This window comes from Parambassis ranga, chromosome 16, assembly GCF_900634625.1.
Source record: "Parambassis ranga chromosome 16, fParRan2.1, whole genome shotgun sequence".
NCBI lineage: Eukaryota > Metazoa > Chordata > Actinopteri > Ambassidae > Parambassis > Parambassis ranga.
In genome coordinates, this window is record NC_041036.1 from 13,639,730 (window position 1) to 13,667,011 (window position 27,282).

At 43.2% G+C, this 27,282-nt stretch overlaps 2 protein-coding genes across 2 annotated transcripts; both read right to left on the reverse strand.

Annotated features, from left to right (window-relative positions):
- Positions 1-705: 705 nt before the first annotated feature.
- clstn3 (calsyntenin 3) lies at positions 706-16,268 on the reverse strand. Its single transcript, XM_028424400.1, has 19 exons — positions 15,988-16,268; positions 15,121-15,187; positions 13,063-13,185; positions 11,573-11,783; positions 11,242-11,450; positions 10,190-10,339; positions 9,178-9,363; positions 8,805-9,092; positions 8,267-8,379; positions 7,094-7,253; positions 6,322-6,381; positions 6,070-6,218; positions 5,350-5,498; positions 3,159-3,385; positions 2,857-3,018; positions 2,467-2,612; positions 2,143-2,278; positions 1,705-1,889; positions 706-1,616 (listed from the first exon to the last, which is right to left on the reverse strand). Exons 2-19 carry the CDS (start codon positions 15,185-15,187, stop codon positions 1,467-1,469), a joined length of 2,871 nt encoding a protein of 956 aa, XP_028280201.1. The 5' UTR covers positions 15,988-16,268; the 3' UTR covers positions 706-1,466.
- Positions 16,269-17,167: 899 nt separating this feature from the next.
- Positions 17,168-26,948, reverse strand: lpcat3 (lysophosphatidylcholine acyltransferase 3). The gene is made up of 13 exons (XM_028424460.1): positions 26,782-26,948; positions 24,595-24,702; positions 23,396-23,502; positions 23,025-23,118; positions 22,779-22,816; positions 21,229-21,407; positions 21,014-21,122; positions 20,838-20,924; positions 20,536-20,699; positions 18,937-19,084; positions 18,633-18,788; positions 17,943-18,086; positions 17,168-17,863 (listed from the first exon to the last, which is right to left on the reverse strand). Exons 1-12 carry the CDS (start codon positions 26,864-26,866, stop codon positions 17,967-17,969), a joined length of 1,395 nt encoding a protein of 464 aa, XP_028280261.1. The 5' UTR covers positions 26,867-26,948; the 3' UTR covers positions 17,168-17,863; positions 17,943-17,966.
- Positions 26,949-27,282: the final 334 nt, after the last annotated feature.

A 27,282-nucleotide genomic window follows, 5' to 3' on the forward strand; every position in this document is an offset into this window, starting at 1 on the left:
GTCAGGGAGGCAGGAGACGAGGGAGGGAGGAAGGGAGGAAGGGAGGGAAAGGTGAGGAGAAGCACACAGTTGTACATTCATCGAACCAAAGATACCAGATGGAGTGAAAAGTAAAATATATAAAAATTAAAAAACAGTAAGAATAAATGAGCTGTAAGTGTAAAAGATGAAATGAGTGAGACGTACTGTATCTCACAACAATGTGCCCTCCTTTTTCTGTGATTCAGATATTGACAAGTTCTTAAATTACAACAATATTACACACAAATTAAGAGACACTCATCAAGCCAGGGATTATCATCCTTATCACTACTATTATTATTATTATTATACTGTTTTGTGATGCTGTAAACGTGACAAAAGAAACCAAAGTTATGATCTGCTCCCTCTCAAAGTGTGCAGAAAAGGAGAAAGAGTGGCTGAAATAATAATAATAACAATAATATCAATATATTAGTCATTGTATGTACAGAAAAATTCATTACAATCAATACAATCAAAACTGCCCAAGCTGAGCGGACATTCTGGAAACAGCAGGGGTAGCGTCATGAAGTGTGTGTTTCTGTGTGTGTGATGTTGTGTAAGAGCAGTGTGCAGCGAGTGAAACAGTGCAGTGAGAGTCACTTGGAGACATTCTGGCGGTCACTGTGAGGGGACGTCAGAGGTAAAACGTTTTATTGAATGTTTGTGTCATTTTGTTGTACAAGCTGGCACTTTGCAAATATTTGAAGCAGAGTCTCACTTAGAGGCTTTTTATTTTAGTTTGCAGAAGTAGCAGCCTGTGTGAAGGATGAGGTGTGTCAGCTCCAGACAGAATCTTTTTTTTTTTTTCAGCTCTTATGAATAAGTGACCGTACTGTCAGACCTCACTGTCTTCACTCTGTGTTTGAAGGTGGTCAAGGAATGTGTCAAGAGAAGATGTGAAGAGGAAGAAGAGAGCTTGTGCACAGACTTCACGTGTCAGTCTAATAAAGAAGTTCAGAGATGTGTCTGGAAAAAGGCTTGTGTGTCTCAGATCTCTACTCAAAGGCCTGAATTGTTCCAGTTGTTTACATTTTCGTAAAGACTTCATTCTGTGTTCAATAACAAAAGATAGAATACAATCTTTTTTTTTCTAAACAAAACAGTCTCATTCATCCAGTATTACACTATACAGACACATGACCATTTTGTGATTTAGAACTGGTGCACCACAAACAATTTTGGTGGGGTTTAGTCAGTAAATTACATTAACTGTATACATTGTGCCATTGAACATTTAAGAACAACATCCCGTTGTTGGCTATAGGTCACATATGGCATTGAGTGTGAGGAGTATTACGGTGACTGTGTTGTGCGTAGTGTTTGTAAGCATACATTCCTTATACTAGTGGTGTCAGCAGTCGTTGATAGTAGAAGTGTTGGAGTGTGTGACTGGTGAGCTGATTTGTGGGTTCCATGAGAACTGGTGCAGAGACACAGGTGCATCAGTAGCGGCGGGCATTGCCTTCTCTGCCTTCCTTCTTGATGATGATTCGTTGGTCATCACTGGCATCGTCAGGTGACTCTGCTACCTCCTCGTCCTCCTCCCCCTCCCCCTCTGTGTCGGCAGAGATGCCCATACGAGACTCGTACGACTGTGAGAGAAAGAGAGAGCAGGAGCATGTGACCCGATGGTTTTATCAATTATTCTGATCAATTAAATTGACGGCACTGCACATTTACCTCCATTGGGTTGACAATGATAGTGAGGGCGGAGTCATCCCATTGGCTGCTGCCTTCCTTAGCCCCGCCCCTGGCACCTTCACCTCTGCGATGGATGGAGCGAATTCGGAAAACTCCCAGGATCACCATGACAACCAGGAAGCCCACACACACCATGATGATGACTGTGGCTGCTCCCGGCACCACTGCAATACAATATGATGATTAGGTCTCATTAATATTCTGATTTAAAGGTGATACTCTATCATTTCAAGACAGAACAAATCTGTCAGTCAGTTCATCCATGTGTTGAGCCTGATGTCACTTATTTCCCTCAGCTCTGTTGCTCAAAAGCTGAGAGCCACACTGATGCAAAACTTAAAAGGTTTTCTCAATTCAGTGCACATGAGACTTCTCCAGTGGTGATGCTACCAGCTATCCAGGGATGTGAAAGGTCACCTGAGTTGCGGTGTGGATTTGGCAGGGTGTGTCCACTCAACTCCCCGGTGTGGTGGGATGGATGGAGGAACTGCTGCTGGGAGGCCAGCAGGTGGGACGGGTGGTACAGACTGTCCAGAGAGTGAAGGAAGTTCACCTGCAGGGATTAAAAACAGGGAAGAAGATGACCTCACTGAGCACAGCATGCGGCTAAACTGTGTTAGAACAAATCTGAAAATATATAAACTATAGCAAATATCACTTAAAACATCAGTAAATAAAGGCCTGCAGCTGAGATCTGAAGGATTTAGATCTTCGTGTCTGTTATGTGATGCTTCTCTTCACCTCCAGAGTCAGCTCGTTGCTGGTGTATCTGCCATTCATCTCAGAGCAGGACAGGCGGAACCGCCTCTCGAAGCGGGCCGAGCCTTTGGCCAGGCGGTAGCGGACTGAGCGAAGAACGTCCTCATACACAGAGATAGACTCGGCACCTGGTGAAGAGGTAAAACAAAAAAAGAGGACGGAACAAAATGAAGACCAGGAGTCAACAGAGAGCAGTTCTTCTACTTTTGGATTTTCATCAGGAATCTCTCATATAGATTTCCTTCAATAGGAAAGAATTTTAGATTTAGATTTTCTATTCGTGTTTTATGTCTTTTCAGCTGCTCATTGAGGAACATATTTTAAAGAGAATTTAAAGATCAAATACAGTACTATCTCTATGCACTGATGTACCTGTAATGGCAATGTAAGCAGTAGTATTGATGATTTCCAGTCCTCTCTCTCGCACAAGATCCATGTCCACCAGAAGCTCCTCCCTCTCCGGGTTTAGCTCCTCCCCCAGAGGTTGGACCTCACAGCCATCCAAAGTGTGAGCGACAGCATCGGACATCAGAGCTGGGAGGAAGACATAAATGACAAAATCCTTGCTGCTTTTTACACACAACTGAGCTGCAGACCACTGACAGATACACTTAAACATGTACAGGTAGTAAAATCCCCTTAAATTAGTCAGTAGTTGGAGTAGCATGTCTCACCTCCACCCTCCATGCCCTGTGCAGCTGTGTTGACAGCATGAGACAGGGAACAGACGATCCGAAGCTCCGGGAAGAGAGGGACACCACGGGGACCTTCGAACTCAGGAGCTGGACGGGCCAGATGAGGGCCGACACCAGACAGAGAGATCTGTGGGGCGTCAGGCTGGAGAACCACCAGGTATCCTTCCAGCTGCTTGAGGGACAGACAGCTCTCCTCATTGAAGCATCTGACGAGAGAGAAAGACGTTTGATGATCCCCTGACTTTCACACCGAGGATCAGTGATAAACTGGCATTGAGCTGATTTAGCACAGCAACTATCTATAACACTGTTAGAGCCTGTTTCCACATCTACATAGAACCAGCACCATAATGATGCCTACATTTCCAACAGTGCAACTTCAACAGAAAGGTCAACCTGTATCTTTAAACCTTCCATCCTGAAGGTTGCAGGTCATAGTTAAAACACAACCTGTGTCCATTTGTAGAAGCGGTCTGGTTCGCTGAAGAGGCTGACTGGTGCTTCTGGGATTAAAACTGAATGCAGTTTTGCACCAAATCTGTCAGAGCTACAGCTGAGATTCTTAAAAATAGGTCCAATAACATTATTGTTTACTAGCTGAGTCACTGCTCTGTGGCTCTATCATTGGATTTATGAGTTTTCAAATCTTAGTCTGGCCTGGTGATAAGGAGAAGTGTTTTTTATTTAAAGATATTCCATGGTGCCTCTTAGTCATGGTTCAATTTCAAAATCAGCCTCTGGCTTATGGGGGAGAGATCCAGCTAACCAGACTGCAGGACTTTGCACATCTCCCTTTAGTCACATGCAGCAGTACAACACAACACCTGTTGAACTGACAAGGTTCTGTGCACGACAAATCTGAGGATGTTTCTGTCAGACCATGATCTACTTAAGACATATTAGCATGCTAATATTAAACATTATAGTGGCTTAGGATCTGCACTATTGCCAGCATGTTAGCATTCTAGCTTGAGGCTTCTGTTCTCATTTACCAACGCTGTGACTAAACGATACACAAACACGTCTTCTCAATCCACATCCATTGTGGCTGTGAAACTTTGAGCTGAAAATAGAAAAATGTCAAAACAAATAATGTAACAAATTTAATTCTTCTGCCAGAGAGCGAATCAGAATGAAGGCAATCTGCTAACATATTTATCATCTGCACTAAAATTCAGCATCGTATCTGAGAGGGGATTATGTGTGTGTGCATGTGTGTTAAATTTCCACTATCAGAGTGAGCAGCTGCTTCTATCGGCCTCTCCAGAAGGGCCTGCTGTTCAGCCATCTGGGTAACTCCTGGCCTCAAATCAGTCTAATCTTCACACACGCAAGAAAACACGCTGAAAAAAAAGATTTGATACACTTGAACAGAAACCAAGAAAAAAAATCTGTCCATGACCTTGAATCTCTGGGATCTTAAAAGCAGTGAGTGACTTGCAGCCTGGTAATCATTTTAATCTTATGAACATGCGACTAAACAGCAGTCCCCAAAGAGGACAGTGATAAGAACACCCTGCTGAGAGTTTGATGAGATGTGATTTGTGGGCAGGCTGCTATAGTTTGAATATAAATACATAATATACCACAAGGTATATGCACCGGGTGGACGTCCTGGGGTGAATGAATATTTAATCAGCTAAAAGTGACTGCTAAAGCCTGAGAGCCAGTTCACACTTGTTAAGCAAGGCTGGGCACTGACCCGGATACAGACCCTGTGTGCTTTTTCTTTTTTTTTTGTATTATACAAGAGCTGAACACTTAAACACAACATGGAAGGAAAAAACTAAGGATAGTTTAATTTAATGAAACATGGTCAATCGTAGAAAAAATGTTAGATCAGCAAAATAAAGGTAACCAAACTGATAAGGTATTCCTGGTTATCTCATGCCCCCCCACCCCTGTTCTTATCACAGCCGAGTCAAGGTCCACTTTTGATGAGTCTGAATTCAGAAGACAAAGACACTTGATGTGTCTGCTGCAGGAAAAATCCACTCTCACTCAGGCAAATGTGTGTGTGTCATGTACAGTGGGGTCACCTTCTCTGCTTGTGTCATATTCTCTACTTGCTTTTTCTTACCTTATTAGTGTAATGACTATTTTCCTATATCCCAGTTTTATCAGTGTTAGTACTGATGTTGAATCTTTCACCCTGTGTGTGTTTTTGTACCTGAGTGAGGTGGTGAGCTTCAGCGGGCGGACTCCAGGGGTGGCGAAGCGTAGAGAGTTTCTGTAGGTGACCTGCTGCACTGCACGATTAAAGCTCTCAATGTCGTCTCCTTCCAGCACCAACACAGACTGGCTCGGGTTCACATGAACCTGATGGGTGAAGGAACAAGATTAAAAATTAAAAGTTTAAATTTAAACTTTTTTTTTTTCACACAAATTTACTCCAAACTACCCTCTACACATAAATAAGAAAGGCCCATTTCATGACTTAGAAAAGGCATCCTAGCAAAAAAACAGTTTCCTTTACACATCATATATTCTGTGACCACACATAGAGGAACAATGTATGAATTTAAAATATAATGTCTCAGATACACTGGTTAAATGAGCCAAAAACCTTTGTTAGAAACACTCAGCCACAACCCATGAACCGCAAAAATGAAAACTGAAACTACAAAGTAGCATTATTATTATTTGTATTTAGTTAATAAATACCTAACATGACAATTAGCTCATAAGTACCAAATAATTAAGCTACCATAAGGTTTCATTATGCGTTTCTATTTTTTTGTAAACAACTAGTAACCCATCAAGAGATGAATGTATATGTTTTTCTTAAGTTGACTGTAGTGTTGTGCAATATGTGTTTATGCTCATACATACAGCCTTAAACTGTAAACAATCTCAGCAAAACAAAAAGGAGTGTCACACACTGACTCACCTTCATGCCAGAGCCCAGAGTCTCCAGGTCTCCGAAGTCCAGCCCCTCCCTGCAGGCGTACAGACACTCAACCACACTATGAGGCTCCACGCTGCCAGGACGCACCGTCACCCCTGACAACAGGCCGTGGTAACCGCCCACATACTTCACTAAAGTGTGGACACACAGGATATGCACATTAGTAATATGACAGAGATAGAACGGGTGACAGCGCGCCGTCACGAGGACAACAGTGTGAAACAAAGAGGTCACCTGAGTCTCTTCCCTCTGGGATGGTGTTGTTTAGAATCTCCTTCTGCTTCTCTTCAGGCTCTGTGGAGAAAAAAAACAACAGAGAGGGGCAAAGGGGAGTGGAAAAAAAAAAGAAAACGAGGAGTATTGAGAAAGACACTTCGAGTAGAGCAGGGTATGAAAAGCAAGTTAGAGGAAATGTGAAGGTGTCAAAAGATTGACAAGGTTGAGATATAAAAATAAATAACACAAGCAGGCAGAAGCGAGGAGCAAGAAAACTGAAGATGATCTTCAGAAATGCAGCATCTCTCCTCATTATCTAGCAGCTGTTGCCATGCAGGCTGCAGAGTGACTTCCACGGCCGATGTGAGCGTGTGTGCTTTGGTGCTAATTGGCAGCCAGAGTTTCCCATTTTTAAGCAGAAGTTAGGGTGTAAGTGGCTGATAGCTGTCTGCCTCTTGTGTTGTTCTGCTGCCCTGAATAATTGATAAGGCAGATATATTATTAGTCCGCAAAGACAAAACGCATCAACTAAATTATAAGTGAGTTAAATGAGGGAGAGGAAGGTGCAATGAACAATGTCTCATCTTGAGATGTCTTGTGAGGCCTCATCACTTGCCAGAAATTGCTGCTTGCTGTCTTTTCTGATTTAAATGACATGTCAGTGACAGAGCAGGCAAAGGAGGGAGCAGACTGCACAACTGCTTCTCGTGTGCAAGAAATAAAAATTCATCATTAAGGGTGGAATGTATTTCAGGTGTGGATTCACTGAGCATAAATTTCAGTGTCTCACCCCAGCAGGCACCAATGAACATCCTCTGGCGGGGGGCAGGGTTGGGGATGGCGCCATTGTCATGGATGAGGGCAGGGTCGAATGTCACGCCGTCCACGTAAAGGGTCACTGATGGAAACTGGACACTGAGTGAAAGATGATGCCACTCGCTGTCACACACCTGTTTGACAGAGATAACACAGCTGAATGATTAGGGTGACGGGTGCTGAATATTTACTCAGTGATGATGGATGTGCTCAGATTTTTCATTTAACTCCCAACCAAAGGCTCAGCCATGAGCAAACTTTTACACAGTTTACTAAAAGAGTACCTGATCAGAAATCTGGTGATCAAAAACTATATGACTGTGTTTGAACAGTGTGAGCTCGAAACTGCTTCCCCAGCAGCACATCTTCTAAGAGAGCAACATCAGGATAATGATGGTGGAAAAACGAAAACAGACTTTTACAGACTTTTACATCTAATTCAAAGTTTGGTATCTCTAAGCCAGAATGATACTTAAATTGTATTTTCCACCGCTGATGTGAATTCCTGCACACATTAGTATTAGCCTTCTATAAAGACATGGCAAAAAAACAGCAGGAATACAATACAAGAGCGACAAGGGAATTATAAAGAGACAGAGGGGGCAGAGAAGAGAGACCAGGGTAATAAGATATTGTGGTTCAGACAGAGGGATTTAACAAATCTTCTCTGTATCAGCTCAGCATCCTTTAATCCATGTGACTTCAATCTGTCTGGGACCAGTGGCTTCAGTCAAAACAAAGCTACTTCACTCCCCCCCACCCACCGGCCCACCCACCACGCTTACAGCAAGCATGCATGCAGGTATGCGAGGCCGCCATATTAAGTATTCTGATGACGTTTAGGAGGATAAAATATAAATATGATGCTGAAATGTTCTACATGCTATCTGATCGTTCCATTTTGTTTTCTACTAGTTTACTGTGTAACACTTCAGGATAAATGGATTGGTGCTTAAAGCCTGTTTACACATGAAGAAAGCCTGGTAGATGAGGAAACCAAAGCCATTAATCGACATAAATGTGAGGGGCTGGGCCAGATGTTTGGCATGAAAAAAACAAAACCACAGAATTTTCTTCATTTCAGGTTAATTTCAAGGTACAAGGTAAGTGAGGACATCAAAGAGGAGCGTTGCTGCTCCCACAGTACCTGCTCCAGTTTCCACAAGAACTTGACGGGCCGTGCAGCTGAGACGTCGGGCCAGTAGAAGAGAGAGAGGCGGCAGCCGTGGACGGAGAGGGAGTAGTGGGAGAAGGAGTCGTCTGAAAAAGAAGCCAGGGAACAAAAGATAATGAATGAATCATTGAACAGTGGTCTTGTCAGAATTTTACCCTGCAGCTCTTCGGGGGATGAAACAGAAATTAGTGTGAAGGCCGCATAGTTGAAAACATTCACATAACATACAATATTCTATCCAGCACAATTACAGTGCTTTGCTGTTCCTCTGCTGTCCACTTGGCTGCACAAAGAGGAGCAGCTGGAGGTTAAGTGGCTCCATCAAGAGCACCCTGACAGTAGTTGTTGAAGCTATAAACAGCCTCTTTTTCATCCCTGCAGCACAGATCGGGGATGAAAAAGTGGATACAGCACATTGCTTTCAGTGTTGCTCGCTAAAGTATCCCTCTGTAAAATGCCCTTCAATTATAGCAATTTGAGTGATGAACATTTGAGATGGACATGAACGTACCATTCTTGACGGTGCTGCACACAATTGTCTCCTCCTCCTTGCGGTTTCCTCTGGTTTGAGTGGTCGCAGGCTGAATGTTGGCGCCACCTCTTCGCATCCACAGTTGGAGGGTGAAGTGGTCGCCCGATAGAGCAGAGACGACTGAGTCGGGCACGACAGCGACATGATTGGAGCCATTAAAGGAGAAGACCAGAGATGAATCAGAAGAGGGGAGTGTGGGCAGTGCGGAGGTCCAGTTGGCAGCAGGAGATGGAGGCGGGAGGAGGTCAACTTCACCTCTGACAGCACCTGATAAAAAACAAGAAAGGATTTTAGGAAAATAGATTCTGACTCATATAAGGTTTCATGTTTCCAGGTGTAAATGAGAACTCACCACACAATCGTCGTACAGATCTGTCAGAGTAGCTGTCTCTGTCGCAGCCTTTCCCAATGTGGCCGGTCTGCAGCTCTACGGTGGCCTGGATGTTCCACACAGTCTCTTCACAGGTCTCCAAATGCAGGCTGGGGAACAGGGGGATGCTGCCTGACCCAGGTGTGTACTCCACACGCTTGGTCCATCCTGACAAACGAAATGTGTCATCACAAACTCATCCTCTGTCAGATAAGATTTGGGTTCATCTTTATGAGATGGAGAGAGGGGATGGGGGGATGGTGTCCTCCCTCCAGATGGAATGACAGTCTGTCCCAGGTAGAGAGGCATTTAAGGACTGACTGTAATCTGTGGACAGCTCACAACCCCTCATCAAGATGGCAAATACAAGCTGCTGAACTTCTTGCAGAGTGACAGACCTACTTCCTACGATTACTTCACACACAGATGAGGACGTGCCCTGGGTGCCCTGGGTGCCCTGGGTGCGGCTGGGGATCCCCTATGAGGAGCTGGGGAGGGTTCTCAAGGGTCTGGGTCTCTCTACTACTACAGCAACCCTGACAGTTTGAAAATGGATGGTTGGACATTCATGCATTCTCTAGAAATGTCACTTTCTTTTTAGTCCATTTAACTGAATAAATGCCAAGACAGCTGGAACCTGACTCTAATGCCAAATTGTACTGAGAATGTACTGTATGTGATAATGAATTCAAAGATCAGAAACACTGTGTCTACTCTGCTGCCATACATGGTGTGATAGTAGTTTATACAACCTAAAAATATCTGTTTATTGAATTACCTTCCCTTGATATTCTTTAGCCTCAAAACGCCCTTTTTTAAACTCTTGATCTGAACGCAGAGCTGATTCATCCCAGGACACACACACACACAGACACACAGACTCTCATACGCACAATCAAAAGTGAAAGTTTCTGTAAATCCAAACAGCAACAGCTCAAACAACCAAAGATGACAGTCACTGCAGGAAACCAGAGAGATCTGTGACATTGATTACCGATCCAGCCGGGTTTGCAGGACGGCTTGACCGTGACAACGACCTGAGCGTCAGCCTGAGCGCGGTTCTTTCCACAGTCGAAGGCGGTCACCCAGAAGGTGTGAACGCGCTGCCGCTTTGAATCCAACGGCTCTGTGTTCTTAATGTTACCTAGGAGACAGAGAGCGACAAGAGAGAAATGGAATGAAATAATGAAACAAAGAATACAAAGGACAAAAGAAACAGAAGGTTAGTCATCGTCACTTGCGTAATTAAAAGCCTCATGCTGAAGCTTCTTTCACTGCACATATGTAATAACAGGACTGCTGTTATGCTTAGTGCCTATAGACAGCCACAGAAAGATGAGAGGAGGTAAACGGGTTTTCCTGTTTTTAGAGATAAAGGTGAATAAACAGCGAGTATCTGTGACAGGCTGACAGCACTCAGCACGCCAGCTAACAAACAGTAGGTAAGAAAGGATATGTGACGTGGTGAAAGGACAAAGGGATGGATGAAAGGGCTGGTGGTAGAGACAAAAAGTTTGTGGAAAAAAAGACAATAAAATCTGGAACAAGAGGTCTCTGTGCTGCTGAGGAGCCGCTCATCCTCTGCAAAGCCCTCCAAGTTTGGGACAATTCTGCAGAGTCATACTAAAACAAGGCTCTCCTCCTCCTCAGTTGCTGTGTCACATAACAAAATGGCCACAATTGATCTTTTTTTCCAACCAGTCAATGGGCACCAGAACCATTAGTAACACCTTCCTGAGAAGAATTTAGGGGAATCTACAAGCAGCCAGCAACAAAAAGATGTTTTAAACCAAACAGCTGCAGTAATGTTTACAGAAAGACAGAACAACGGTCCGCCCACACAAAGTCTATTTTAACATCTTTTGGTTTCTACCTGAGAGGCAATTTATGTGTCTGCCATTCTTTTCACTCTGTCGCTATGCAGACATCAATATCACGGTGGAGTCTGCCGTTAGTTTCTCACATAATGAGGACATCCAACAACAACACAGGCGAGCTCAGAATAATGGCTCTGTGAGTACCCTCATAAGATGAAATCTATCTCACCATCGTTGTCAATGGCGAAGGGCACATTGGGAGTAATGATGTCATAGAAGCAGATCTGGCTGTACTGCGGGGAGCAGTCAGCATCCAGAGCCTCCACACGCACGATTCGGTCAAACAGACGCCCTTCTGGGACTGAAGCCTCATAACGACGCTCGACAAACACAGGCGAGAACTCATTGACGTCGTTTACACGAACATGCACGGTGGCCCTGAGGGAAGGAGTGGGAAGCACAAGAGAGAGATGGATTATTGTAACAACAGGAAGCAGCACAGAGCCCACAGTGCGCAGGCTGTAATGGTGAATGTAGTTATTGGGTTGAAGAGGTCTAACTTGTGTGATTTTTTGCTGTTGACTCCGTCAGGTCCCTCTCCACAGTCGTAGGCCTGGATGGTGAAACTGTGCTCCCGCTGGCTCTCGCAGTCCAGCGGCTCTTTAGACCGGACCAGGCCCTCGCCAGTGGAGCGGTCCAGAACCACCGCTTCAAACTGGACTGAACCGGAACCTGTGGGTCCATTATGAACTCGGAAGCCACAGATTTCACCTGAGTGAGGGGGAGGGAGATGGTGTGAGGCAAGAAAACGCACACACACCAACACATAAATTAAAAGAAATGACATGTTCTCTCTCACAGCTATTCCTGATTTCATTTTCCCTTAGACTACTTTCAGATTATATAAGCCCAAATTGAAACACTTTGCATCAGATCCCTCCTGACTGATTGATTTATAAGCTTTATCATCACACATGTAGCTAAACCAGAGCACAACACACTTAAGAGAGCGTTTTCTTCTGTGGAGTTCCAGTGTACTAAAACTACAGAAGATGCTGCATGTGCAGATTTAGGAACAGCTTCGATGACAAAATTGATTGTCCTACTTTTTTGTAGCGCCTTTTGACTTCCAGCTTATATATTCTGCACCTTTTTATATGTGTGAGAATTACTGTGTTATCTTTACAGGGACATCTAGAGCAGCCAGTGTCCGCCCACTGCTCGGACCGATCAGGTCTGGAACCTTTCTGCAGTGCTGCATTAAAAAAAACGCTTTGTGTTGTAGTAACTGTGGCAATTTATAATACTGTTGAGTAGATTTGTGGAGATTGATATCTTTAAGTGGCACTTTAACTCATACAGACAGTCATTATCAGAAGAGAATAATTTAGATTGCTGCTGTGACTCAAAATAAAACCCCTTTGGATAACAGCTGATCCTGGCTGGCAGACAGAAGTCAAAGGTTCGCTCTCCAACAGCTCATTTCCTCACTTCAGAGGAACCAATAAATTTTAGGGAGCTCCTGAGTAATTCTTGTTGATCTTTCATAATTTGTCTGAACATGGTTAAATCCAGGAGTGCAAACATGATAACCTTATTTCATCAGGCTGCAGAGGCAGGGCGCTGCTGCTGCCGCTGCTGCTTACTGCTCCTGCAGTGAAGGGTTGAATTACTCTATGATGGTCTAAAAATAGTGGACTCTGTGACTGAATACATTGCCTTTAATATTTAGACGGCCTGTAGGGAAATATGGCTGCAAATGGCAGCAGTCTGATAGCTACAAAGTGAAAAATGAGCACCATATTTACTATTAAAAGTTCAAGCAACCAAACAGACATAAATAGAGCATATCCTTCAAGTGGCAGCCATGAAATCACAGTCAGATCGTTTTCAATTTGGCCTGGTGAGATGATTTTCAGTTTGGCTTCATGACCCATTTTTCACAGCATTTCAAAGTATTTCACTTCAAATATATATATATATTTATATTTATATATATATATATTTGCCCACTTGATGTTCTCCCTGCTGCTGATCGAGTTGGTGTTACCAGCATAGTGAAGTGGAGCATCTTTGTCCAGGGCAAAGAGAGGAGGATTGAGCAGCACGGTGTTGTCGTTCTCCATAACAATCCCCTGGTATTCTGTCTCGATCCATGGCTTGTGCTTATTGGCTGAACGGCACAGAGAAGAGACCGAAGAGGCTTTGGGTTAAATGGAGCAATTAGAAGGAACCAATGTGTCTATTTTTATCCTCCATTATGGCTGACGACATGGTGAGCGTGTGCATGATTAGGGTGTGAGGGGGGCCACATTCTCACAGCTTTCTCCATACAGACCTCCTTCACTTCATCCTGTCAGGCAACACACACACTGCTCACCTTGATGTGTGACAGCACAATTAAAGCCACCCTATCACACACAGAGAAATATATTGCTCATATCAATCAGCTAAACTGGCTGCTTCACAATAAGGCACTGAAAAAACAGCAAAATCAACTGCCTGAGGTTTACTCTGAATTTAACCTTTAATTGCGAATTAATTATTCATCCTTGTGCTGAATGTTCTTTGCTGAATGATCAAAGGCCAAGTTAATGAGCCAGAAGGATGACGATTTTACACTCCAGCAAAGAGCAGAAACAAAAGCCGGGGTGCCCTCCCTCTGTTGTCCTCAATCTCCTAACGCAGAACCTACAGAGCCTGAAATCAGACAGAGAGGCACAAGACTTTTGTTTGGCAACTGACTTTGTTGTCTTCACAGTGAATTTTCCCGGAAATCTGACTGGAACTAATTTTGCCCTCTCGTCTGTGAGAGGAGAGTGAGCGGAGGAGAAAGCTGCTGGATCTGAATCTGATCAAACTGCGCTCCCTTCAAACAGACACATTTGAACATTTTTTGGCCTGTAGCTCCAAAATGATAACTGAGTTTAGAACAAGCAACCAAAGACGCCTCACTGTGGAATATAAAGAGGTTTTTTTTTCTTGCTGGGGGAAAAAAAAACATTTATTTAAGTACTTTAACTATTTCTGTGCTGTGGTACTTTACTATCTTCTCATAGTATTATATATAGGTTATTTAAATTGAGTTAATGCAGTCTCCACCAGCTACACAAGTGTGCCAGCATAAAACACTCTAATACTACTAAACTAGCATTTTAAATATTAGATATTTGACTAGGTTCTCTGTGTGTGTGTGTGTGTTTTTTAAACACACTCTACTTCAGAAAGTTCGATCATCATCTGTAACGTATTGAGTCTCAGTAGCCGACCCTAATCGCAGATATTCCTCCTCTTGCTGACAGCAGCTCCTCCTCCTCTATTTTCACAGTCCTCTCGTGTGTCTCTTTTTTGGTCATTTATCTTCTGCCCTCTGTCCCCTACGCTGATCTCCTCCCTCCCTCCTCTGCTCTGCTATATAGCATTAATCTGAGCATCAGGCCCGTGGATTACATCCGGGATTACAGATTGAGAGGCATCTCGTTCCATCTCTCTCTGTCTCCCCTGGCACTCCTCCTCTCTGTGTCACTCTATCACACACTCCGTGTCACACACACATATGGCCTGGTATCACACACATTGGCCTCTTGTCACCTGATCTCACATAACCCCCCCCCCCCCCCCCCCTTCCTTTTCGGCCTGCATCTTTTTCGGCACGTCCTCTCCCATCTCAGTTCCTTCTCCTCTGTCTCTCCTAACATTCTCCTTCTCCCTGACACTCCATCTCCTCTAGATCCTTCTCTGACACTCTCCCTCCACTGACACTGTCCCTCCACGCTGCCTGTTTCGTTTGCCCTTCCCTCAGCTTGATAATCATTGGAACAATGATGCTGAATCAGAGTCACGCTTATCCAGAAGAATGAATCTGCCTCATACAGGGAAACAGATTCATCATCTCCGCAGAGTTACATGCACACCAGGTCATGAACAGGGAATGTTTTGTGTATGGGGGTTCAAATGCACTGTTTAGGGAACGAACATTAATAAAGTCATGTCAGGTCAAAACGGCCATGGCAGGCTGAAAACACAGATGGGCCTCTGTGCTCCCATGGCAAGGTAAACCATCATCTCAACACTTTACAATTAACAGACGAAAAGATGAGGAACTGACCTTTGTTGCCATTGGCAACTGAAGTCAAGCAAAGGAGGAGGAAGGAGAGAAAATTCATTCTGTCCATCTGAGGGAGGGAAGGAAAAGGGGGGAAGGGGGACAGGGCGGGGTGAGGAAAAAAAGGGGGAGGAATACAGTACATGCATCAACAACTGATCAGCAGTGCAGGAGACAGGTACAGTAACAAGACAGAAGCAGATCAGGCCTACGAGATGGTGCACGCTGCCTAAAGTGTCACAGTGTCATGTATGTAACCTGAACTGAGCATGTTGAATCAGCAGGAATGACCCAATAGCCCAGAAGCCTTTCACCGTGATGCTGCTGCTTTCTGGCTTTACTTTCAAAATCAATTTGACACAGCTTGGAATAGCTTTGGGAGCACATACCTGCTCATGAGCGTGTGCGTGAGTGTGTGTGTGTGTGTGTGTGTGTGTGCCGCCACAGAGGGTGGTTTGCATGTGGCTGTGTGGGTGTTTCTCGTGTTTTCATTGGGGTTGATCAGGTTAAAATGTAGCGGCTTCATGCACAACTGAAAAAAAGAGTCCTTCGGGACATTTTGACACAACAAACCTCTACATTCTGCTGCAGTCCTCCTCGATACGCTACAGGACAACATCACACACACTGAATCATTACATCAAGGAAGACTACGTCCTCTGGTCACAGGTTGTCCAGACTACACACACACACATTCACGAGCAGAAACATGCTATGCGACAATTATCAGGCGAGTTACATTACAGGCTGGCACTGACACACAGATTTGGGCCAGACTATATATATATTTGACTGTCTACAGCCATATTGAGACTCCACACTGGAGACCAGGGAGGAAAATGTCGCAGGAACCTGCCGATCTGACATTACCGTGGTGAGTGCGGTGATGGTCCTGGTTGGTACCCAGCCTCAACGCGCGCAGCATCCGCCTCTCACGCCCCTGCCGCTCGGCTCGGCAAACCTCCCGCAGGCTGCAAACAAACCTCCACTCAGAGAAGGAAAGAAAGGCGGCCTGTGCTGCTAACGCAGGACAAATGACAGGCTGTTTGAATTTAACTCGGCGATGAGATGAGCGGAGGATGAAGAGACCGATGGATGTCCTTGTTTTTCGGCTGCACAGGAGGAGAGGAGAGGAGAGGAGAGGAGAGAGATCGGTGGGAATATTACGCTGGCGTCCCCTCCCTCTCGGCGTTTCTTAACCCGCCCACACTGCGTCCTTCTCCCCTCTCTATCTTCCCCCGGCCCCCACCACCAGCTCTAAACCAGACTGCTGCTCTGGCTGTTTTCTGCACATTGAGAGTGACTCAGACTCCAACACAGCAATTCATCTTCTGCGCGTTAAAATATCAGGCCTGTTTGATGACTGGCACACTCTTTTTATTCGCTGTTCGGTTTGTGTGTGTGTGTTATTAATTTCCCAATTTCACACTTGATCCAGCCTCCCATAACCACACTGCAAAATGACGTCATAGCCCCCCCTGTCAAACGCAAACACACCACAGTCCTTGCTTGAAATGCATCATTTTTAATGAACATTACAAAATTGTAATTGAAAATCACACTCCCCACTCCCTCCCCCACCCAAGTTTACTTTGTAGGCAAAAAAAGTAGTCTCTGGAAACAGGAGTTCACATCAATTAATAATAAACCATGTGTCATGTAAAAATATTACTAAAATCTGGGCTGTTGCTACAGTGAGGTTCATCCTCCCCTCCAACACATAAAATTAAAGAGGTGCCGCTCTTTATTTTACTGTGAGACTGGGATGCTTCTACCTCACCATCCGTTGTTAGAGACGGAAAAACAGGCCGCGCCTGAAGCACACAGAACCGGGCTGTGTTTCATTGGTTTGGCTTCCAGTTGAAAATGAGTCCAAAGAAACAGCCTGTTCACAGAGTTCAGAGTGTGCATTTCAGAATGAGGAGGGGTGGCACAGACTCGAACGGGAAAGACAGGAGAAGAGAACAATGCAAACTGCTCCATGAGTTCTTATCCAAAGCTACAAAACGTGTTTTCTTCATAAAAGTTGTTACAAAATCAAGTCTTTTTTTTTTTCCTCGTCACATCTCAGATCAAAACCAGAACTAATGTACTGTAAAAACATTCATCTCTACAAGGCCATGAGTCAGGTGTTAGTGTACAGTATGTGATTTACAGTGCTTCTATAACCCCCCTGATTATTATTATTAATAATAATATTGTCTCCCTCTGCAGAAAACTATGTGCATGTTGTGTTATTAAACTGGAAAGTGCCACAGAAGCTGACGCTGTGCTTCAACCTCCGGTGCAGACTTCCTGCTTGTGTGATGTTTGGAGTCACACGTGGGACAATAGCAATAAAACAAAAAATACAATAAGACCTCAGAGCCAAAGACAGACTCTGAACCCGTGACTGGTGAGTGCAATTCTGTGTTGACAGCATGTAAGTCTCTCAAGTTTGACAAGTCCCACATGTATTGAAAAAACAAACAAACAAATAAAACAGGAAACTGCCCCTGATTGGCTCACAGTTAGCCCCATGTGGCACAATGGTTATTTCCTGTAAACATTTCTCCAAATGTTTATAAAAACACCCCTCCCATTTAAAACACAAAAATATATAGAAATTTGTTTTTACATGGACATATATATAAATGTATGTATATATATATATATATATATATATATTTTACTAAAGGCCTTAAAGTATATTCCATTCTGCTCCTTGTCAGTCACAGTTCCCTTCAATGGAAATTCAGCCTAAGACCTGAAAGAAAGCAAATGTGAACACTTCATTAATTATAACGAAGATAAACGGAGGAAATGTGCGACTTCTGCTTGCTTACCTTGCCAAATTATAGTACCAGTGTTTACTCCTGTTTTGTCTCTTTCCTTTCTCTTCTGGGCACCAGCGCCTTTCGGAGGTATGGCATAATTAAAAAGGCTAAGAGGAAGAACAAGTGACCGCAGAAGTAGACTGAAGAATACACCTAAAAAAAACAAAGGTGGAAAAAAGCTCAGAAAAACAAGCCACTTCACCTGTGTCCACATCATGTTGGAGGCACACTTAAGTGTTCCTGTCAGCCTGCTTTCTAAGATTGCCCTCCTGTTGATGACCGTTCCTTTCATGTCTGCTTTAAGGCTGTACAGAACAGATACACAACAGCTTTGCGTGCAGTCTGCTCATTTTTGTCAATGTACCACTTCCCTATCACAGCGGGGGATTTTGACAGAAAAAAATAAAAAACTATGCAGGGTCATCTAGCTAGTCTTGTTGCAACAATGGAGATATAGTACATAAACAGATTTACATATACATAAAGTATATGACAACTTGTGATTTATTTTTTCACTGTCCTATGCTAGAACTCACTCTTTCATCCTTTGGCAACAAACCTATCTGTCACCCTTTACGTCATCAGCTTACTGAAGCCTCACAAACATAAGACCTCTTCTGGTCAATCAACTGTCCATATTTGACATTTAAAATGCTACATAGGTTTAAAGGGGCTGTCCTTTTTGCAGGTGTGACTTACCTTGAGCCATTTGTCATAAGTGAAGAGGCAGAATGGCAGGAGAGAATATCCCATGAAGAGCCAGTGGATAAACTGCTGCATGACATAGATGAGGGGGTACAGCGGGCTGTTGGCCACCTTGGTCAGCAAAGGACTGTCCTTCACTAAAGCCTGGGCCTGTTGCAATGATACAACAGTGAGTAGTTACATGATAACTGGTTTAATTACATTCAGCAGTGAGGTGCATTTACAGTGTGATGTCATTTAATAAAATAATTTAACTAACTCCTTAATTAACTACCAAATGAATGACACAGAAGTATACCTGTCTCTCCACTGTGATGATGATGAACTCCATGGAGAAGCACAGGAAGTACCCAGAGTGAAGGCCATGCCAAATCGTCAAAAAAAACAGTGTGGTCACGTGAGACAGCATCTTATTTCCCAGGAACTTTAACCTCTTGAACACGTTTCTTAAAAAAAGGAAGAAAAAAAACAGAAGTCCTGAATCATCTTTATTTTACCACATATCTCATCTAGGCAAACACAAATAGTTAAAGCATCAGCCATCATAGTGATATGCACTCACTTACCTGGCAGTTGTTGTTGCATAGCAACTGAATTATATTAAAACATTTGAACAACTTTACATCCTCCACAAGAGGATCGGTTTAACTGTGGCCCAGACTACTGTGTCATAATTTCTTAGATATTTTAAGTGAACATATTATGCTTTCAATCCTCAAAACTGTTTTTCTCCAAACTGTGCTGATGCGGCAGCTGTACAAGAAAGGGCCAGACAAACAGACAAATAAGAACATGATGTACTGCTGCTGCAGTGTCAAAGCACGCACACACACACACACACACACACACACTACACCTTAGTAGTTTTAGAAGATTCTTTTAAACCATACCAAAATCAAACGAACCAACATAATATCCATATGATGTGTTCTGCGTGGTGCTATGTTTCAGGTTTCATTGGTGTTTTTTCTCATTTGTGCTGGGGAATTAAAACCACCAGCTGTTTGTGTTGGTGAAGCAGCTCCTAATATTCCTGCAGTAGTAGTACCGTAGTTCATTGAATTTAAGAATTTCCATTTTACTTTGAAAGAACACAATAAAATTTGGGTGGAAACACATTGGAAACATCTGGGCCTGAAAGATGAAGCCAACATTGAGCTTCTACAGGAAATCCATGTGTGATGTCACAGAGGGTTCATCCATGATTAAGAAGGTCTATGGATGAGGTGGCAGGCTGTATGGCACAGCTACTCGCATTTTATTGACTTACTGCATGTTGAATGGATTTTGAGTCTACAAGGCCTGGACCAATATTAACACCGCTTTGCCTGATACAGTGAGGTAATTTCATTTATTATTAAGCTGCTTAATTGTGTGCTGAGAAGTACCTTACAAGTAGTGCACATGACTATAAATACCCACTCCTTTGTAGGTTACAACAATGAGAGCAAGTCTGTATTGTAGCACAGGCCTGAAATTCCTCCGACTACCAGCTCTACAGCATATGGATAAGTAATAATTTACTTTATATGTTACAGTCTGTCATCCTAAAGACTTGGCTTTCATTTTCTCCTCCTCCTTGAGTCTGAAGCTGTTTTTAAGAGTAGAGTGAAAGTAGGCATACATTTACCTGAAATGGACCATGTAATGAACTGTATGCTCAATAAACTGCTTTGCTCACTGTGGTCATCATCAGATTATGATGAAGCCAGACCAGAAAAACTCCATGATGCTCACTTCCTTTCTCTGACGCCACGCTCTTTTTTAAACGGCTTGCCACACATGCACCTTGGATTAGGCCTTTATCCTCCTAACTTCTTCTCGCTATCATCTAAGTAAATATTTAACTTTTACAACCATGGATACGAGCAGGAGACTGTCATGGATTTGTACTAACCTGGCAGCCCAGGCATTTGTGTTGATGTTGAAAGAAGAAATGGTTCCTCCAAACAGAGGGGTGGTTTCATACACCCACAGCTTCATATTGGCACAGGCGTCCCATTGGTGCTGCCCGTCCACTACTCCATTGTACCCGAGTCCAGACAATATACATATACCCTCCTGTAACACACGGAGAATTTGCTCACACAGGATCACATCACAAAACAAAATAACTGAGAAATAAAGCTGATTAGGATGTGTTCAAACAGCAAAAAATGCATGTATGCAGTTGGCTGCTTGTAATAAGAGGCTACTTACTGCTATAAGCCAACAGCTGACATATTTATACAATATGACTTTGACCCACAGCAGGATAAACACACATCGATACCAGAATGGCTGTGCCTGTGGAGAGGAAGCAGTTTTACATTTAAATTTATAAAAAAAAGATGCTTAGTCTTGTCCATAAAGTAAATATAGGCATTTGTTCTCACCTCAAACTCATCTGTTAAAAAGTAGTTGTCTGGGAAATAAGGACTAAATATTGTAAATATCACCAGGCAGAGAAACCCCACAGCAAACCTCTTTATAGATGGGATAACACTGAGAGAGAAACACAAAGAACGATGAACAAAGAGAAGTTAGTGATTGTGTCTTTTCTAATTAAACAGAGCTGCATTACAGATCATCCTTCCTCACACTGTTTTACCTGTTGGCAGGCTTTCCAGGGCAGTCGGTGAGCTCCCCTGCTACTAGTCTTTGGTAGCTGCGTAGTGTAAACTGGGGACCCACCAGGAAGCCACCGTAGAAGTAGGAAAAGCCACACATCTCCAGCAGCGAGGGCACAGAGGACAGGGCTGACTTCTTCTGCTCCGCAGACAGCTGGGACTGAAATTAAAGAATATAGGAAGAAAAAGACAATGAAAGACAAGAAAAGCAAAGCAGACAGAGAAGGCACGCAGATAAAAAACTCTGCACTAAATCCTCACTGACAGAACAGAGGGCTGTGAACATGTCAGCGTACCAAAGCACAACCTTCTGCATTCATCTGAGCGATAGCATCAATGATGAGAGCAGATATATGTGTTTACACTACAGATAACAGCTACATGATAAAAACAGCTCAAATTCGGATCGGAATTTAAATGAGACAATGCAGCAGAGTGGGTAATTAACAGCTGTCACAGATGTGCTGGCTGCACTGGAACGAAATCAATCCCTGCTCAACTCAGTGATGAAACAAGGAACAATTACAGCTGCTCAACAGACAAGCCAGACAAAATCAAGTCAAACACAACAATAACAGTGTTCATGTTGCTTTGGCTTCCTGGTAGTTTTGCAGAGTTTTAGCAGTTTCCAGAAAGCATGGAGGTGTTTAAACTGCCTTTTCTCTGCTGCAAGCAATCAAACTCTTGTTCTTCACCCTCTTTCTTCTATCTTTCTTATTCTTCTGTACATTTTTGGCACTACCAAAATGTTCATCTCACAGAGAACATTCCGGGTCAACTTCAAGTTTTATTCAAAAAATTATAATTTTTCAAATATTACATAATTTCTGTGTCATTTTTAACATTGAAGTCTATGAGAGAGCCTTTCAACGAGGGTCATCTGCCAAATGTATCTCCTCCTACAAATTTCAAGCTACAGACTTCATTTTAGTCTTGAAACGCTCATTAGATGCTGCGTTATCAAACTTGTTTTCAGAATTTTCTAATTCCGAATCATTTCCGCATGCCAGGCTGTCAAAGTTGGAGTGGTTTTTGAGGTCTCCTCTGCTGTTACCATGGTGACAAAGCTCTGAATTGCTCTGATTCTCCAGCAATTCAGAACAATCCTTCACATCAGCATTCAAAGCAATGCCTCAGCTGCAGCAATCAAACTTGCATTTTCTTCAGGAAATGCCCTTTTCTAGTTATGGTTTGTTCTGCAGCTAACGAAGTGTACATGGATGAATGTCTGGGGTCAAAACAACAAAACTCTGCTCCTACACTTGAGTCGAAATTTTACCTGTGCTGGAGTGGAAACAGCACTTCTCTTATTCTCCTACATATCTGTTTGAATAGAAAGTATTACTGAATTCTATTTTCTAAATATAAACTGCCAAGTAGCTACAGGAAGAGATTTGTATTTGTTTGGATAGGTTCTTACTACTGTAAATAAGCAGAAAAAGTATAAAGCATCTATCTGTCTGCCATGCATCTACACATTTAGGAAGTTGTACACTTACACAGATCAAGCACGGGGATCAGCTTAACTTACCATTTCCTTCCCACCGTCATAGTAATCAAACGACAAACCTGTAATCAACAGATGAAACTGTTAATGTGTCTAGGGCGGTCATGATCACAATAATAAACAAACCCCTCAAAGTATGCAGAGGAAGTTCTTCACTGAGCTAATCATTCACTTAAGAACAGTGGAGATGTATCAAACTAAACATGAGAAAACACCTTTTTATTAACAACAGTGGGGGGGGGGGTGTAAAATCAGTTACAGTCTACTCACCAACGAGTTTAAGTGTGAGGACACAATGAGGCATCGTCCACTTGATGTCATACTCCTCCGTCGCTGTGTAGTAATACCCTGCCAGCAGGTACACCTGCAGCCAGAAGCAAAACATACAAACCATGTTCAGCTGTCACTCCGTTAGCTATCAGATGTAACACATGATTTTCTATGGGCATGGTTTCCACTCTTAAAAAAGCATGTAAAGATAAAAAGTCCAATTTAAAAAAAAAAACACTCATTACACATTAGGAAGCAACCATTAGATCTATGCAATGTAGCTAAGCTAAACAAAAAGGATCAAAGTCCTCCATAACAGGTCGCATGAGGAAAAACGGAAGAAAAGAAAAAGGAACACCAGGAAGCCTCACCATCTGAAATGTGAAGCTGCTCAGGACTGTTGTTACCGTCCTTCCCATGAGCCTCAGCATCAGGAACTGGACAAAGATGCATACTGCAGAGTGATAGATCTGAGAGCCTAGGGAAGAGACGGACATTAGGGGATGATGGTGAGTGCAATCAAGTGTGACCTATAGAACTGGACATGACAACAGTCATTTTTCCTCCACAGGTTAGAACTGGCAGAGACAACAAAGGCCAACACACAACATACATCTGACTTGAAATGAGCTTTGAAAGAGGAAGATAAAGCAACAGACCTGCTGTTAAATCCAAGTGCAGCCAAACAGAAGAGAGACAGAAATCAATGTTGGCAGTCAGGTTTTACCTTAGCTCGCCACGCCGCCACAAGCAGGTCACATCCCTTCATCTGTCATTTCATCATTAGATTAAACGATTTGAATTGAAATGAACACATTTTGTGCAGATTGCGGAATACCTCCGATGGCTTCCCAGCATTTTTGCAGAGCTAGGCTCTTATTTGAGGTGGAATTTTCTTAATTGTTTTTTATTTTTATATGTGTGCTCGAGAGAGGACCAGCGCCTTGTGTAGTCATCATTTGATTTCAAGCCAACAAACACACCTTAAATAAAAATGATTCATACGAGACAAGGACCAGTGTTGAAGCTGTCTAAGTAAGTAGTGGTTGACATTTACTTCCTTATCAACCAAGAAGTAACTCAACAAACATTGACGATTCATCCTAATGTAAAATAATCAGCTCGGTCTTCAAACAGACATCCCTTGCCACTATATTCAAACATAAAGGTTTCCAGTGTTGACTGTAATCATGCTGCTGTTTCAGCAAACTTTTACTCACACGTAACTAAAATTCTACATATAACAGGTACAGGCTGTACCTATGATTGCACTTAAACATCACCCAACTTGGTATAACCTGATTTCTGCCCAGAGAGTGCAGGAGACACTCCCTGAATGTTTCAGTTCTTCCTAACAGAAGTGTAATGATCAGAATTAGAGATAAAGACTACCCTACTAAAAGGACAACATTATACAAATCAGATAAGAAAAATTCTAAACCTTATCGAACAAACTCATTAGGAAAGAACATCATTTAAAACTGAGGTACAGTATTAGACCACAGCTATTTTTATACATAATGACATCTTCCCACCCAACACACGCCCTCTCTCTCTCTCTTCATCTTACCAAAGTTAAATGCTGCTAGAGCCAATCCAGAGAACGCGTGGAACAAGTGGATAACTGTGGGAGGCTGATAGAAGAAGAAGCGCCGGTACACCAGTGCACAGGGATACCCTGCAGGAGAACACAGAGAAAAACAGAGGACAATATGTTAACAGAGCTACAGTAAGTGCCTTCATATTAGCCGAGCGAGCCACTGTTGACACCTTCTGGTATCAACAGCACAGACCTTGTGGGAAAAACAGATGGAACACACACAGGAGCATTAGACCCTTTGGTGAGTGTGTGTTGCTGCAAGCCTGGGATCTTAAGGAGAAATATAAGGGAGGAGGACTACAGAAAGAACAAACCGCTATTGTGCTGAATTGTATTTTACACCTAGAGAAGGAATCAGGAGTCTGCTTCATGGTAAATTAACTATTTGTTAAGTTAATAAACAATCTGAATTGACCCATAGCACACAGCTAGTTAATCTGCATTCCAGGCAGCTTGTTAGTTGACATTTTCCAAACATCCTCTTTACCTCAAAGTTCTAAAGCTAAACCATCTCTTCTGATGTCACAGAGACAGTCGGCTGATGTCATGAAATAAGGGAAACATCCATGAAGCTACTATAATTGTAAACCCTGCCATCCAGCACACACCACAGGGACTCCAAAACCTAACACTCAGACCAAAGATGGCTGTTTATCAGTAGGTCAAATGCAGCACTGATGCAACAAACAATGTATAATGCTGGTTCTGCTAATCTGACACATACAATGGGATCTTTATTGTAACTGTACACAGCACAGTAAAACTGAGTAATGAGTAAAGGCCACAGTACTCTGTGCTAGTGTTCCCATTTGTTGCACTGGAGTTCAAGCTTTATTATACCCAACTGAAGATTGGGCTATTTGCTCCAGCTATAGTAACGCTGACATGCAGAGCTCTGCTGCTCTAAACGGTTAAAGGAACTAAGAGGCCACTGACAGGGACAAGGAAGAGAAAACACTTTTTCAGCACTATCATTTAAAAATGTCTGCGTTCTAATAAACTAGGTTAAAAGCTGCTGGTTGACAGCCACACAAGTGTGGGGTCTTTTGATTTGTAGCTGTCTTGGCCAGGTTTTTTTTGGGCAGACATAAATCATACTGGCCTATGCACGGCAGTCGAAATGCTGAGGCAGTTACTATATGACCACACTATTATGCAACACACACATTAAGCAACTCTGGGGCAAGGAGCATGCAATGGGCTGACAGAAAGTTTCATGCATTCACCAACCAAAGTCTGATCTGAAACGCCACGTTCAGTCCTTTGCATTGTTGGTGTGAGTGGCGTGAAAAACACACGTGTCCATGTGTGGAGCAAAGTTCAGAGAGGACAGTATGGAGGGCACCCTCCCCCACCCCATCCACACACACACACACACACACATTTCTATCTTGGTAAGGACCCTCCTAAAGACAGACTGTCTTAATCCCCTAACCTTTAGCATTAGAACTCAATCTAAAGCAGCCTTTATCACGTTGAAATCCTTCACTTGACCAAAGTAAAACCTCACAAAGTCTCACATACTGCATGACATTCCTGCTTCACAGCCCTGAAGCAGTGCCCTACAATAACCCAGCAAAGTCAGAGCAGACTAGCCCACCTTCATAATAAGTAAACTGTGCCCCTCTGTCCAGTCTCCATTGATGAAATGGGGAGTTGGGGGACATGTTTTGGCAGCCTGTGCTCACTGCCCTTGTTGTCAAAGCTTCTCCCTCCCCCATCAACATTGGAGCTATTATTTTCTCAGCAACGTCCCGAGGCTCATACCATCATGCAAACTCTGCAGGACAAAAGCAGTTTCATTCAGGCAGTCGCCGCCTCACCGACTCTGTCATTTAGCTGAGTTCAACAGCCACATGTTAGCCCTTGGTGGTGAGATTCCTCTTCCATGAAACAACTTAATAGTTGAGGCGTGTCTGCCATTTATCCCAAAGCTTCCTAGGTGTAATCCCGGCGTCCGGGGGCAGACAGTGACTGATTTATGAAGATAAATGAGTCAGCGGCTAACGCGGTAGTAAAGCCATACAGCGGTGTGTTAGTGTGACAGTTAGAACCTGACTGAGCGTTATGTTAGCTGACACTTCAACACTTACAGAAAGCACTCACAGCTGTCACTTCAGCTAGCTAACACAGCAACTTGTAACTGGTACAACTCACCGATTAAAATAGATAACATTAGTCGAACCGCTGGCTCGGGGGAACCTAAAGACTCCGACAGTTTCTCCAGCAAGGGAGCCGCCATCTTTCTTGTGGGCGGAAACGTCTCTTCGCGACGGTTCAGTGAACTCCACAGAGCAGACACACACACGCGCACACACACGTATACATGTATAGCAGCTCTGCTTTTTAAAGGCACGGCGCGGTTAAATATTCTACAACTGTGTGTTCCTCCTCCTACGGCCCCTCCCCTCCTGTCCGCCTCATTTATTGATTCTCAAAGTGTATAGTTAAAGGTCTGGCCTAATATGGGCTCTTTGTAACACACACTTAGAGTAATGCAGTAAACTGTTTACTAGTGTGTAAAAATATATTGAAACGGTCTGCTTAAAAACAGGTGAGATAGCACAGCGGTGTTAGTGTGCCCCCGTGTGGTGACGAATGGGAACTACATTAACAAAACAGTGATGAACCGTTATTGATGTGTTTTTCAGTCCACAG

Bases quoted from the DNA above. Each gene is read 5' to 3' on its own strand.
- clstn3 (XM_028424400.1), bottom strand. From the start codon at position 15,187: ATGGACAGAATGAATTTTCTCTCCTTCCTCCTCCTTTGCTTGACTTCA. The intron at 11,451-11,572 runs GTTAGACCTCTT...TCCTTCCCTCAG, and splicing joins AACAGCAAAAAATCACACAA to GGCCACCGTGCATGTTCGTG. The intron at 8,380-8,804 runs GTACGTTCATGT...CTTCTTTTTCAG, and splicing joins GTGCAGCACCGTCAAGAATG to ACGACTCCTTCTCCCACTAC.
- lpcat3 (XM_028424460.1), bottom strand. From the start codon at position 26,866: ATGGCGGCTCCCTTGCTGGAGAAACTGTCGGAGTCTTTAGGTTCCCCC. The intron at 20,700-20,837 runs GTAAGTAGCCTC...CGTGTGTTACAG, and splicing joins TCAGCTGTTGGCTTATAGCA to GAGGGTATATGTATATTGTC. The intron at 18,087-18,632 runs GTAAGTCACACC...TGTTTTTTTTAG, and splicing joins CTTATGACAAATGGCTCAAG to GTGTATTCTTCAGTCTACTT.